General features: G+C 45.6%; 1 protein-coding gene across 1 annotated transcript in view; it reads left to right on the forward strand.

The window, feature by feature from the left end:
- LOC141080595 (granulocyte-macrophage colony-stimulating factor receptor subunit alpha-like) overlaps positions 1-15,133 on the forward strand; it is a 130,766-nt gene that overhangs the window by 34,167 nt on the left and 81,466 nt on the right. Inside the window, exon 2 of the mRNA XM_073565922.1 lies at positions 5,503-5,602. Coding sequence (XP_073422023.1) covers positions 5,524-5,602 — 79 coding nt within the window. The 5' untranslated portion in view covers positions 5,503-5,523. The remainder of the gene's footprint in view (positions 1-5,502; positions 5,603-15,133) is intronic.

Genomic DNA, 15,133 nt, shown 5'->3' on the forward strand with positions numbered 1-15,133 from the left:
CCTCCCGGCCGCAGCTTACCCTTCCTCCGGCATCCTGCTTCCCTCTGTGCCGCCGTCCTCGGTCCTCCCCGGCTCCTCTTCTCTGTCCGGCGGTCCCCTTCGTCCGGTCTTCCGGACCTCGCCGGGTGCACGCTCCCGCCCCTCCTGCTCGGCGGGCGCGCGCACATACTGTGCCTGGGCACGCGCGCTCCTCCTCCTTCTCCTGAGGACGCGCGCCTGCTCCTCCTCCACTTTAGGTCACGACCCGGAAGTCCTCCTACTAGCCCCTATATCTGGCCGCCTCTTCCTGCCAGCAGTGCCTGAGTATCACTGCTTTTCCCTAGTGATTCTGGCCGCCCTCTATGCACGCTATCGCGTCCTGTCCATCCGTGGCTCGTTCACCTCTCCATTTTTCCTCTCTCCTAGGTCCTGTGTCTCCAAGCCGTGCCCGCCTGTCCTGTGTCTCCCAGCCGTGCCCGCCTGTCCTGTGTCTCCCAGCCGTGCCCGCTTGTCCTGTGTCTCCCAGCCGTGCCCGCCTGTCCTGTGTCTCCCAGCCGTGCCCGCCTGTCCTGTGTCTCCCAGCCGTGCCCGCCTGTCCTGTGTCTCCAAGCCGGTACCGTCAGTCCTGTACCCCCAACTCGGCTCTAGTTGTCTGTCTGTCGTTACTCTCCAGGGTACCAGCTGCCGTGGTAATAGTTACCCGTGGGCTTGCCCCAAACGCTCCCTGTATAGGGGGTGGTCCACCTGGTCAGCTCGCCCCCGGGAGGTTCGTTGCCACGGTCTAGCGGGTCCACCCCAGGTGTACCTTACACTATCTTTCTGTCTGTGTTGTGTTCTTTCTTCTTGCTTCACCGTCATTATATGTGGGGGGCTGCCTTTTGCTTTGGGGTCTGCTCTGGGGCAGTTTAGATTTCCCTTTCTGTCTTTAGGCTATCTAGTCCTCCGGCTCTGATCGAGGGGTCTAGGGCATCGTAGGAACCCCCCATGGCTACTGCTAGTTGTGTTGATAGGTTCAGGGGTCCGCAATCCGATAGCTGCCTACCTCTCTGGTTTTCTGGACTTAGCTTGCATTTCTGTTTTTGCCTCCTGCGGTGACTCAATCATAACACCGTGGCATGGGGAAATTGAAATGGTTGCCATACAACCTCCTTCCCATGTCCGAGTTCTTAAAAGCCTGGGAGTCATTCCCACGACCAAATGCCGCAATGTCCACTGCAACAAACATACAGTCTGCATCTGCAATGGCCATGAGTACTGTAGAAACATACTTTTTGTAGTTGTAGTACTCAGAGCCTTTTCTTTAGGGTTTGATTATCCGGATGCATTTCCCATCAACCGCTCCCAAACAGTTAGGGAAATTGCAGACTGTCCAGAATTTTTCTGCTATTTCAATCCACTTTTCGGCGGTGGGAAGGGGCATATATTCTGGACAAAGAACGTCCCACAAAGTCCAGCAGGTGTCCGCAACAATTCCCGACAAGGTGGAGATTCCAGTCCGTTACTGGAAGTGGAGTGAAGATAGGGTCTCTCCAGTAGCCAGGAATCTGTAAAACAGAGAAAGAACAAAAATTAATATTTATGTATATGGTTTTTTAAAACAATAAAAGAAAAAAATTAGTACATGGCATAAAAATAATTCTGCAGGCTTTTGTTTACTACATGGAAGAACAATAATTCTGCCAGATTTGGAATAGTACATGTCAGAACAAAGAAAATTATGCAGGCATTGGTTTTGCAATATTACGTACCGTAATGTGACCAGGAGCCGTTCCTCAGGAGGAATCGCACGACGGGGCTGTTTGTCCTGTCTCTGGATGGATTGCTGAACACGAGCAAGCAAATCCCTGAAGCTGTCTTGGGACATCCGGGTATAGTCAGTAAATTTCTCCGGGTTTGCCTGGAGCTCACTGTAGAGAGTGTGGTATGCTCCACGGCTCTGCTGGAGTTCAATAATTGGATGTATCCACAAACGCCACCGCTGCCATCTTCGCTGTCTCTCTCTCTACCTTTGTTGATGGCAAGCAACTGCATAAGCCTGAGCCATCTCGATGTCCAGATCCAAGTTGAAGAGAAAACTCTTCCAGCGCAGATCCATGTTGACAAAGGAAAAAGCAAGAAAATGTGCAGAATTTGGCTGTAAACAGGGTCTATATAAAGAATTCCCATAACTGATGTCCCATTGGTGGAGTCCGTTGCAAGAATTTTGCAAGGATTTTATTCCTGTGAAATGTGACACCTAGACAACCTATGCGCATAAAAATTGCAAACGCATGGAAAAACGCTTGAAATCGCATATAAATGCTGCTTTTTTTGTCGTCATGTGCACGCTGATACTACAAAATATTGTAGCGTTTACAAGCGCTTGCAAGCGTTTTTTGCATGCGTTTTATGTGCGCTCGAAGCGCTGCGTAAAATGTCGCAAATGTGAAACTAGCCTAAGAGACTTTCTAAGTGCTAATCATTTGCGTTGTTGTTTGGATCACATACATTCTGAATTTAGTCAAGGGAGAGAGAGTTGCAGGAGCAGAGACAGTGGCAGAATACAGTCTGTATAGCTGCAGCATTTTTTGTGTGAAAAATTGAATATATTATGTGATCCATCTAGTATTACGTGCTTTGTGGTGCATTTTGGTTTTATATAGCACTCCAAAAGAGTGTTCCATTTTTTCTCTGGATTAAATTGCTCACCCATAGAGTATTCTGTGCTCTGGGGTACATTTTTTGTGATATCAAACACTCCAAAAATCCAAAAAAGCATTAAAATTTTTTGCTAGGTTAAATTTCTCTCCCTTACTGTATTCTGTTGTCTGGGGAACATTACTGTAATATATCACTCCAAAAAAGTGTTAAATTTCTCAGCCATACAGTATTCTGCGGTGTGGGGTACATTTATGTGATATCTAACACTTCCAAAAAGCATTTAAAATTTTTTCAGGTTAAGTTACTTATGTCATGATCACGTGTGTCTGGACGCAGAGTTTCCGCAAGGCGAACCCATGTGACACACGTGACCCTGGATACACCGCCTCCAGTGGGGCGAATTTAAATAATAACACGTGCAGGTGGATACACCGCCTCCACCTGGCGAATTTAGGTATTACACGTTATACATACAATAATCAAATAATAACGGGGGAACCTGGGAAACTTTAACAATGGTGGGCCCTGCGATAGGGAATGGGGACATGGAGACCACCTAAGCTCCCCTGAGCCAGTGTCCCTGCACTCCTTACTTTCCCTAAACAGGCTCCACACCTGTCGCCGCACGCGTACCTTAACGCCCTTGCTCACCCTGACCCTAAACCCTCACTAGGGAATGGGTCGGTGCGGAGACTAATCCCACCACTGCACTAATAACACACATGAGGAAATAGACAATACAGGGGAAACACCACTTAGCTTTGCTCTGTTGCGTGCGCTCCTAGCATCTTCTCCTCCACCCGGATCCATCACCATAACAGGATCCTTCACCTTAGTGCAACCTTGGAGCAGAGTCCAACACCAGTTGCAGCTGCTTAGAACCAGAGTCCCAAGGATGAGTTCAGCTGCTGACACGAAGTCGAGCATGCTTGAGTCCAGCTCAGCGGCCAAGTCCCACATGGTGAGTGCCACTCTCCATAGTCGCCACTCCACCAGCCCATGCAGACACTTCCCGCTGACACCATCACTGCGACTCCACCACGCCATGCCAGCCCTTCGTCCAGACACCATAGCTGAAACACATCCCCCCTGGCTAAGCTGCGCAGGACTCCTCACCAGCTCCATCCTTCATCCAGGCTCTCCAAAAACAGAGTGAACACACTCTCACAATATCACAGCAAGAAATATCACCAGCAGTGAGTGAACACCCTGAGCACACCTTTATACGGAGTCCCACCTGATCCATAATTAAGTGAACATTAACCTAAACCTAAGGTGCGATACCTCTAACCACCACCGGGGACAGTCAAAACACCTTTGAACTCAACCAAAGTAAAAAAAGTTCACTTTGTGCTTTTAACACCGCCAGATCCAACACTGGATCATGACAACTTACTCATACAGTATTCCGTGGTCTGGAGTACATTACTCTGATATCTATCACTCAAGAAAAAGAAAATTTATCTGGATTCAATAATTCATCTACAGATAATTACGTGTTCTGGGGGTACATTTTGGTGGTATGTAACACTCCAAAAAAGCATAAAAAATCTATCTGAATTAAGTTAGTCATTCATAGAGTCTAACATCTTCTTGGGTACATTTCGGTGATACATACTGTAACCCTTCAAAAAATTGTTAAAAAAATGTATCAGTATTATATTGCTCATCCATAGAGCATTACATGTTCTTGGGTAGATTTCAGTCTTATATATAACACTACTAAAAAGTAATGAGAAATTTGTCTTGATTCAATTACTTATCAATACAGTTTTACGTGCGTTCTGTTACATTTCGATGTTATATAAAGCTAGAAAAAATAAAAGAGTCTTTGATTCAATTACTGATCTATGCAGAATTACATGTTTTCTGTTACATTTAGTAGTCTATCTTTTTTTTCAGTGTTATATTGCTCATTCATAGAGTGCAATTTATTCTTGGGTGCATTTCGGTGATACATAACCCTCCAAAAAATTGCTCAAAAATGTATCTTTATTATATTGCTCATCCATAGAGTTTTACATATTCTTGAGCAGATTTTGGTGGTATGTAACCCCCAAAAATTGTTAAAAAATGTATATAGCATGTATATAGCATTACTTGTTCTTAGGTACATTTCGATGGTATATAACCCTCATAACAAGCTGTCAATTTTTTTTTCGGTCCTATATTGCTCATTCATACAGTATTATGGGTTCTTGGGTACATTTCAATGTTATATATAACACTACTAAAAAGTAGTGAGAATTTTGTCTTGATTCAATTACTTATCCCTACAGTTTTACGTGCATTCTATTACATTTCGATGTTATATAAAACTAAAAAAAATAAAAAAATTTATTGGTTCAATTACTGATCTATGCAGTATTACATGCTTTCTGTTACATTTCGTTGTTATATAAAAGCAAAAAACCTTGAAAAAATGTTTAAGGATTCAATGATTCATCCATACACTATTCATCCATTCAACCAATGCAGTTCTTGTTACAGTTTGCTGGTATATTAAATTCTAAAAAAAAACTTCCAAAAATCTTAATGGATTGAAAGACTCATCCATACACTGTAACGTGGTTCTTGTTACATTTCGCTGGTATATTAAACTCCAAGAAAAGTTTTCAAAATTTTTTAGGGATTTTATGGACAATTTAAAATGCTTTGAGTAAAACTACGGTGGGTTAAAGATTTTAAAAAACACTTGGCCTGGTGCAGCTCACAAAAATTGTAGTTTCCTTTTTATCGTACGTCTACAGTGATATGAAAATCAATAAAATGTTTTGGTCCCTTAATTTGACATTTTCACAACAAAATAACAATATAGGCTGTCATCAAATTTATGTACAATAGACAAAATTGTGATATTTACACTTTTTTATCATTTTTCAGATTTGAATTAGGATAACAAAAATGGATTTTAGAATTGCCATTCAATTTATTTGCATACTATTTCAGTGTGTTCATTTACATCTGTGCTGCAACCTTTCTGGTAAGTATTATTAGTAAAATTGCTGTTAAAGGGGTTGTCCAGAACTATTTTTTTTCTAATATGGGCCTAAAAACTAACAGTCAGGTAGTTGCTAACAGCGGCGACTCAGCTGCTCCATATCAACAGAGAAGCTCTTCGTCTTCCTGGCTGCTCTGTCAATGGGGTGTGACTGCTGACATCATACAGTTAGGCAGCAGGGAGCTGGCTGTTAATCAGTGTCACACTGTAAGGATAGCCGTCAACAAATATTCATGGATAACCCCCTAAATTCCTGCTATGCTAACCCAGTGGATCTCTACTGACGAGAATAACAGTCGTGAAAAAAAATTTGTAGAAATTTAGGTCCATATTATGATACAAAAGATTTTAAATACTAACATTATGGTTATGAAGGGCCCAAAATTCATTTACTTTACATGTTTTAAAAATACTCCTATTAGAAGTATGGACTCAAGTCTTAAAAGAGTTCCTTGCAGGGTAGGTATTCTGTTAATGATAATACTTGTAGAATTTTTAAAGGGGTTGTCCATTCAGAGAGTCATAGAGGCTGACTGACTGGATTTAACCACTTCCCGACGACTAACGGTAGATAAATGTCGGCGCTTACTGGGCTTTGTGCAGCGCCGTCGTTTATCTACTGTCAGCAGTTTTGTGCCCCCCGGGACCCCCACATACCTTACAATGCAGGGATCCCAGCGCACAGTGCTTGCTGGGACCCCCGACGTCATCGAGACCTGATTTGTTCAGGTCCTGATGATGTCAGCGTCACAGCAGCCAATGAGAGAGCTCGCTGGGAAAGCTGCTTGTTTCCCGGCGATCTCACTCATTGTAACGCCACTTCTCCTCTGATCTCGCACTGACAGGAGATCAGAGGAGAAACAGTGTTACTGTGTGACTAGATCGCTGCCTGGCACAGTGGATTGCTGCCTGGCACAGCTGCCAGGCAACGATCTTGTAACACAGTTTCGCTGTTTCTCCTCTGATCTCCTGTCAGTGTGAGATCAGAGGAGAAGTGGTGTCACGGGGTTACCGCGACAGAACAGAGCCAGAGAACCGCAGCGTCTTGTGGCTCCTGCATTGCCACTGAGAAGAAGCACTTCTCCGGCGTATTAAGGGTGTTTGTTTCTTTCAGCAGGACAGGGGTTAATCGGTCATGTGGAAATCCCTGCTTTCAGCTGTGCTGAGTTAACCACCTCTCTCTCCTATAAAGACTCGGTCCACAGGCCAGATCTTTGTCTGAGATGGCATTTGCTTCAAGGATCTGGAGAGGGAGAGGAGCTGGTGGTAGGAGTGCTGGAGGAGTTTATTGTGTGATGACTGTGTGGTTTGTACGCTTGGAGATTCCTCATCCATTCCTGCTTTGTTTTCTTCCCCCATCCTTCACACCCTGGTGTATACCTCTGTTGCTTGTGAGAGTATTATTTGTGAGTGGAATTTTCTGTTACCCTTGTCTCGTTCCCCTGTCTGTCGGGTTGGTTTACTTCGGAACATGGTAGCGCCTCTCTTCCCCGGGAGGGGGTGGGGGTACAGACGCAGGGCTAAGCTAGGAGACAGGGCTAGGGCGGAGGCCCTGGCATCCTCGCCATCTGAGGTATCCCAGGGAACAGGGTGAGTTAGGGTGCCCCCTAGTGTCAGGGCCAGGAAAGGTGCCCCTGGTCTCAGTTTACTCGCCAGTCCAATCGTGAAAATATATCAGGCCGAAAACCTTTTTCTGATCCATGATGGATCCCATCACAGCGCTGACAGGGAAATTGCAGTAGCTCAGTTTGGAGGTGGCGGATTTACGCACGGTGGTTTCACAGCCCCCTGTTACATCTGGTGTGGGGATTGCATCATCCAGACAAATCATTGTTGAACCCAAGGTCGCGCTGCCAGACAGGTTCTCTGGTGGGCGGGACAAGTTTGTTGTGGTCCGTGAGGCCTGCAAACTTTATTTCCGGCTGCGTCCGGTATCCTCCGGTACGGAGGAGCAACAGGTGGGGATTGATCTCGCTCCTGCAGGGGGACCCGCAAGCATGGGCATTCTCTCTCCCATCTGACTCACGCTCACTCCAGACAGTAGAGGGTTTCTTTCAGGCTTTGGGCTAGGTGTATGACGACCCTGATCGCGTCTCCTTGGCTGAGTCATCTCTGCGCCAACTTCAGCAAGGAGACCGTCTAGCTGAGGAATACTGCTCCGAGTTCCGGCGGTGGACCTCCGACACTAGGTGGAATGACCCGGCCCTCCGTAGTCAGTTCTGTGAGGGTCTCTCTGAGAAGGTAAAAGATGCCTTAGCTCTCTATGGGACTCCTGACTCCCTAGAGGCAGCCATGTCTTTGGCGATCCGGGTTGATCGCCGTCTTCGCCAGAGAAAAAAGGAGCCACCTCTGGGGATGGGAGGTCCAAGTTTAAGCGTGGTCTGTACAGATCCCACTGTGGAACCCATGCAGGTGGGTGCAGCTTCCCAAACTAGCAAACATACAGTAGTTCGGCGTAAGGGGGGAGTGTGTTTCTGTTGTGGCAAAAGAGGTCATTTTGTTAACACATGTCCTATCATTTGTTTAAACAACCGCCGGAAAACTAGAGGGCCCGGGTTGCGGGGAGGTTGGTAACTCGGGTGTACTTGTAACCTCGGTGGGAAAGACGCAGTTTTTTCATTTGTTTAAACAACCGCCGGAAAACTAGAGGGCCTGGGTTGCGGGGAGGTTGGCAACTCGGGTGTACTTGTAACCTCGGTGGGAAAGATGCAGCTATTTTGTACATGGGGGAAAATAAGGTAGACGTATCTGCCTTCTTGGACAGTGGGGCGGGGTTTAATTTGATAGACACCAAGTTCATCCGGGACCAAGGTCTTGTCCCACATACCTTGTCCAGACCGATACCCATTATAGCCATCGATTCTGGCCCTCTAAGGCAGGGGCATTTCACGCAGGTGGTCCATGACTTGCGACTACAGGTGGGAGCCATACATTCTGAGGTGTTAAGCTGTTATGTGCTTGAGGGCCTGCCCTCACCTGTAGTACTGGGACTTCCTTGGCTCGCCGAGCACAATCCGGTAATTGATTGGCAGACACGGGAGGTGATAAAATGGAGTACTTACTGTCAAGGACACTGCCTGGGTATCCAGTTGGCAAGGGTGTGTACTCCGTCCGTGCCCCATTACCTGTCAGACTTCGAGGATGTGTTTTCAGAGCAGAGGAGCCAAGAACTTCCTCATCATCATCCTTATGACTGTTCCATTTATCTGGTCCCTGGTGCTAAGCTGCCCAAGAGCAGACTTTATAACATCTCAGGTCCAGAGAGGCAGGCCATGAAGGACTATATTAAGGAAAGCCTGGCTAAGGGTCATATCAGACCATCCTCTTCTTCCCTTGCTGCAGGTTTTTTTTGTCAAGAAGAAGGATGGGGGGTTATGTCCTTGCCTGGATTTCCGGGAACTGAATGCTGTCACTATCCGTGATCCGTATCCGCTACCTCTGATCCCCGACCTTTTTAATCAAATTGTGGGAGCAAAATGGTTCTCTAAGATGGACCTCAGGGGGGCATACAACCTCATCCGCGTTAAGGAGGGGGATGAGTGGAAGACTGCGTTCAATACGCCAGAGGGGCACTACGAGTGTCTAGTGATGCCTTTTGGATTGACGACCGCGCCCGCCGTATTTCAGCACTTTATTAATGACATCTTCAGTCACCTAGTAGGCAGGTTTGTGGTTATTTACCTGAATGATATCCTTGTATATTCACCTGACCTTGAATCACACCAGCAACATGTCAGGCAAGTTCTCCACATTCTACGTGACAATAAGTTGTATGTCAAACCGGAGAAGTGTATGTTCTCAGTTGAAGAGATCCCTTTTCTTGGATATGTATTATCCTCCACCAGTTTTCACATGGATCCAGCGAAGGTCTGGGCGGTATTGGAATGGGATCGTCCTGAGGACTTGCAGGCCTTACAAAGGTTTTTAGGTTTCGCCAGCTACTACCGAAAATTCATAAAAAACTTTTCGGTAGTAGCCAAACCATTCACTGATATGACCAAAAAGGGGACAGACTACTCCAAGTGGCCCAGTCCAGCCAGTGAGGCGTTTGACCCATTGAAGAGGTGTTTTGCTTCTGCGCCGATTCTTATTCAGCCTGATGTCACTCGGCCTTTTATCGTAGAGGTGGATGCATCCGAGGTGGGAGTGGGGGCTGTTTTGTCGCAGGGTACGTCTCCTGGTAAATGGCAACCATGCGCATACTTCTCGAAAAAAAACTTTCGCCAGCTGAGAGAAACTATGATATTGGTAATAGAGAACTCTTGGCTATCAAATTGGCATTTGAGGAGTGGCGTCATTTTTTGGAGGGAGGGGTCACCCTGTGATGGTGATCACTGATCACAAGAATCTGGTTTACTTGGAGTCTTACACCGCGTCAGGCAAGATGGGCGTTATTCTTTACCAGGTTTAACTTTTTTGTTACTTTTAGGCCGGGGAGCAAAAATGTTAAAGCAGATGCTTTGTCCCGCTGCTTTCCGGGGGGAGGCGATAAGTGCAAACCGGTACCTATTCTACAAAAAGGGGTAGTGATGGCATGAATATGCTCTGATCTTGAAAGAGAGGTTGCTGCTGCTCAGGGGGACGCCCCTGCTACCTGTCCTCTGGGTAAACTGTTTGTGCCACTCAATCTTCATCTAAGAGTCCTCAGTGAACACCATGATACAGTACTGGCTGGACATCCGGGGAATAAGGCCACCGCAGATCTACTTACTAGGCGTTTTTGGTGGCCAGGTGCTCATAAGGGAGTATGTGGCCGCCTGCAATGTCTGTGCGTGTTCTAAAACTTCACATACGCGACCATCTGGGGCTCTCCAACCACTGGAGATCCCCAACAGACCTTGGACTCACTTGTCGGTTGATTTTATTACTGACTTACCTGCGTCTGCAGGGAACACTGTAATCTTGGTGGTGGTAGATAGGTTCAGTAAAATGTCTCATTTTATTGTGCTACCAGCTTTGCCTAATGCCAAAACTCTGGCGCAAGTCTTCATCAGGGAGATAATCAGACTGCATGGTGTTCCTACCGATATTGTCTCAGATCGGGGGGTGCAGTTTGTCTCCAAATTCTAGAGGGCGTTTTGCAACCGTCTTGGGATCCATTTGTCACTCTCGTCGGCTTTTCACCCGCAGTCTAACGGGCAGACTGAACGGATTAATCAAAATTTGGAGACATATCTAAGATGTTTTGTGTCTGAGAATCAGGAGGACTGGGTGACCTACTTACCATTGGCTTAATTTGCAGTTAATAATCACGGTCAAGAATCAACCGGTAAGTCCCCGTTTTTCGGGGCATATGGGTTCCATCCACAGTTTAGTTCGTTTAATGGTGATCACCCCTCTGGTTTACCGGAGGAGGAACGGTTTTCTTCTTCCATATCTACCATATGGCAGGGGGTGACTTATAATTTGCGAAAGATGGGTTACAAGTATAAGAGTGTGACCGATCGGAGACGTATGGTGGGTCCGGACCTGTGTGTTGGTGACTGGGTGTGGTTGTCCACAAAGAACATTAAGCTGAAAGTTCCATCTTTGAAATTGGGCCCCAGGTTTATTGGTCCCTATAAAATCTTAGCCGTCATCAACCAGGTAGCATTTCGACTTGCTCTGCCACCGACATTCAAAATTCATAATGTTTTTCACCGTTCACTTCTCAAGAAATACGTGACATCGGCTGGACCTTCACCCCTGCCACCTTCTCCTGTTATGGTCGGTGGTAATCTGAAGTTCCAGATTGCTAAGATCTTGGACTCTCGATTTGTTCGCCGGTCACTGCAGTACTTGGAGGGGGTATGGTCGTGAGGAGAGGATGTGGGTTCCAGCTTCTGACGTACATGCGGCTAGACTGGTTCAGGCCTTCCATGTGGCACATCCCGATAAACCAGGCCATGAGGTTCCGGAGGTCCCTCGTAGAAGGGGGGTACCGTCACGGGGTTACCACGACAGAACAGAGCCAGAGAACCGTAGCGTCTTGTGGCTCCTGCATTGCCGCTGAGAAGAACTTCTCCACCGTATTAAGGGTGTTTGCTTCTTTCAGCAGGACAGGGGTTAATCGGTCATGTGGAAATCCCTGCTTTCAGCTGTGCTTGGTTAACCACTCCTCTCTCCTATAAAAATTAGGCCAGATCTTTGTCTGAGATAGCATTTGCTTCAAGGATCTGGAGAGAGAGAATGGAGCTGGTGTTAGGAATGCTGGAGGAGTTTATTGTGCGATGACTGTGTGGTTTGTACTCTTGGAGATTCCTCATCCATTCCTGCTTTGTTTTCTTCCCCATCCTTCACACCCTGGTGTATACCTCTGTTGCTTGTGAGAGTATTATTTGTGAGTGGAATTTTCTGTTACCCTTGTCTCGTTCCCCTGTCTGTCAGGTTTGTGTACTTCGGTACACGGTAGCGCCTCTCTTCCCCGGGAGGGGGGAGGGGTACAGACGCAGGGCTTAGCTAGGAGACAGGGCTAGGGCGGATGCCCCGGCATCCTTGCCATCTGAGGTATCCCGGGGAACAGGGCGAGTTAGGGTGCCCCCTAGTGTCAGGGCCAGGAAAGGTGCCCCTGGTCTCAGTTTACTCGCCAGTCCAATCGTGACAAGTGGTGTTACTATGTGCCAGGCAGCGATCTAGTCACACAGTAACGCTGCTTCTCCTCTGATCTCCTGTCAGTGCGAGATCGGAGAAGTGGCGTTACTATGTGCCAGGCAGCGATCTTGTCAGATAGTAATGCTGCTTCTCGTCTGATCTCCTGTCAGTGTGAGATCAGAGAAGTGGCAGTACTATGAGTCAGATCGCAGGGCAGCGATCTTGTCAGACACAAAAAAAAAAGTAAAGAAAAAAGCAGGTACGCAGGTTAGGGCTAGGGTTAGGGCTAGGGCTAGGGTTAGAGCTAGGGTTAGGGCTAGGGCTAGGGTTAGGGCTAGGGCTAGGGTTAGGGCTAGGGCTAGGGTTAAGGCTAGGGCTAGGGCTAGCATTAGGGTTCGATTAGGGTTATGGGTGTGTTAGTGTTAGGTTTGTGGTTAGAGTTATGGTTAGGGTTGGAATTAGGGTTAGGGAAATGTTAGGGTTGGAATTAGAATTGGGGGTTTCCACTGTTTAGGCACATTAGGGGCTCTGCAAATGCAACATGACACCTGCAGACCATTCCATCAAAGTCTGCATTCCAGAACATCACTACTTCCTTTCTGAGCCCCACTGTGCATCCAACAGTAGTTTTCTCCCACATAAGGGGTACTAGCGTACTCAGGACAAACTGGACAACAACTCTTAGCATCAAATTTCTCCTGTTACCCTTGTGAAAATAAAAAATTGGGGGTTGAAAGATCATTTTTGTGGAAAAAAAAAGATTTTTTATTTTCATGGCTCTACGTTATAAACTTCTGTGAAGCATTTGGGGGGTTCAAAGTGCTCCCCACACATCTAGATAAGTTCCTTAAGGGGTCTAGTTTCCAAAATGTGGTCACTTGTGGGGGGTTTCCATTGTTTAGGTACATCAGGGGCTCTCCAAATGCGACATGGCGTCCGATCTCAATTCCAGCCAATTCTGCATTGAAAAAGTCAAACGGCACTCCTTCCTTTCTGACCTCTGCCGTGTGCCCAAACAGTGGTTTACCCCCACATATTGGGTATAGGCGTACTCGGGACAAATTGGACAACAACTTTGGTGGTTTAATTTCTCCTGTTAACCTTGGGAAAATAAAAATTTTGAGGTGAAAATATCATTTTTGTGGAAAAAATATGATTTTTTTATTTTCATGGCTCTACGTTGTAAGCTTCTGTGAAGCACTTGGGGGTTCAAAGTGCTCACCACACAGCTAGATAAGTTGCTTAAGGGGTCTAGTTTCCAAAATGGGGTCACTTGTGGGGGGTTTCCATTGTTTAGGTACATCAGGGGTTTTCCAAATGCGACATGGCGTCCGATCTCAATTCCAGCCAATTCTGCATTGAAAAAGTCAAACGGCACTCATTCCTTTCTGAGCTCTCCATGTGCCCAGACAGTGGTTTAGCCCCACATACCAGATATCGGCGTATTCGGAAGAAATTGCACAAAAAATTTAGTGGTTCATTTTCTCTTTTTACACTTGTGAAAATAAAAAAAAATGGTTCTGAATTAAAATGTTTGTGAAAAAAAGTTAAATATTTATTTTTTCCTTCCACATTCCATTCATTCATGTGAAGCACCTGAAGGGTTAATAAACTTCTTGAATGTGATTTTGAGCACCTTGAGGGGTCCAGTTTTTAGAATGGTGTCACTTTTGGGTATTTTCTGTCATATTGACCCCCCAAACTCACTTCAAATGTGAGGTGATCCCTAAAAAAAATGGTTTTGTAAATATTGTTGTAAAAAATGAGAAATCGCTGATCAACTTTTAACCCTTACAACTTCCTAACAAAAAAAATTTTGGTTCCAAAATTGTGCTGATGTAAAGTAAACATATGGGAAATGTTACTTATTAAGTTTTTTGGGTGCCATATCTCGTTGATTTAAGGGCATAAAAATTCAAAGTTGGAAAATTGCTAAATTTTCTACATTTCCGTCAAATATCCATTTTTTCACAAATAAGCGCAAGTTATATGAAAGAAACTTTACCACTGTCATGAAGTACAATATGTCATGAGAAATGTGTCATAATCAGCAGGATCTGTTGAAGCGTTTTAGCATTATGACCTCATAAAGTGACACTGGTCAGAATTGAAAAAAATGGCCCGGTCACGAAAGCAAAAACAGGCTCTGGTGCGAAAGGGTTAAGTTAATGCTGGTGCAAACTTTTCAATGAAAAACTACTGCAAAAATTATTTTTAGCTCAAAATACATGAATTTAAGTAAAAGAAAGTTGTCCCAAAAGTAGAAAGTCATTTTAAGTATTGGCAGAAGGAGATGTCTGGAAATACTTGGCATTTGAGCTCTTGAAAGGATGCATTTTAGCATATGCAAAGACCGGACCACCCCCCGGTGAGTAAAATATATAACTCTTTCTTATTATCTTTCAGGTTACATGGGGGGGGGGCTTATCTACAGCATTACAGAATGCTGTAGATAAGCCCCTGATGTCGGTGCCGGCAGCTGATAGGCCAAAAATAGGGTGACCGATTCCCTTTAAGTATGGAATTTTAGTTGCTAGTCTTAAAGATGGGCATGCAATAATAAGATGCATCCAATTCATTAGGATGTGGGCACCACTTAATGAGTTAGATATTTGCTTATCAGTAGTGTGCGCTGCTTTGCTCCTCATCAGAAATGTTACTCTAGGCAAGGACTGGGATGACATTTCTAGCATCAGGAACACCACCACTTGAATTGAATTTGTCGATGTTGCCATGTCCCGTCTTGGCTCTTCGAGAAAAACAAAAGTTTTGTGCAAGCCAGTTGTGCAAGAATTCTGGTGTTAGCACCATGATGAATTGGGGCCTTAATTTCGCTTCTGGTTGTCAGTTTTTAAGAAACATCCAGTTTTTAAGGGAAACTGTCATGTGAAAAAACCACTATTAACCTGCAGTTATGGGGTTCATCTGCAGGCTATTAGAGTT

The sequence above is a fragment of the Dendrobates tinctorius genome, unplaced genomic scaffold (genome assembly GCF_039654945.1).
Source record: "Dendrobates tinctorius isolate UK_male_01 unplaced genomic scaffold, ASM3965494v1 ptg000016l, whole genome shotgun sequence".
NCBI classification, from domain to species: Eukaryota; Metazoa; Chordata; class Amphibia; order Anura; family Dendrobatidae; genus Dendrobates; species Dendrobates tinctorius.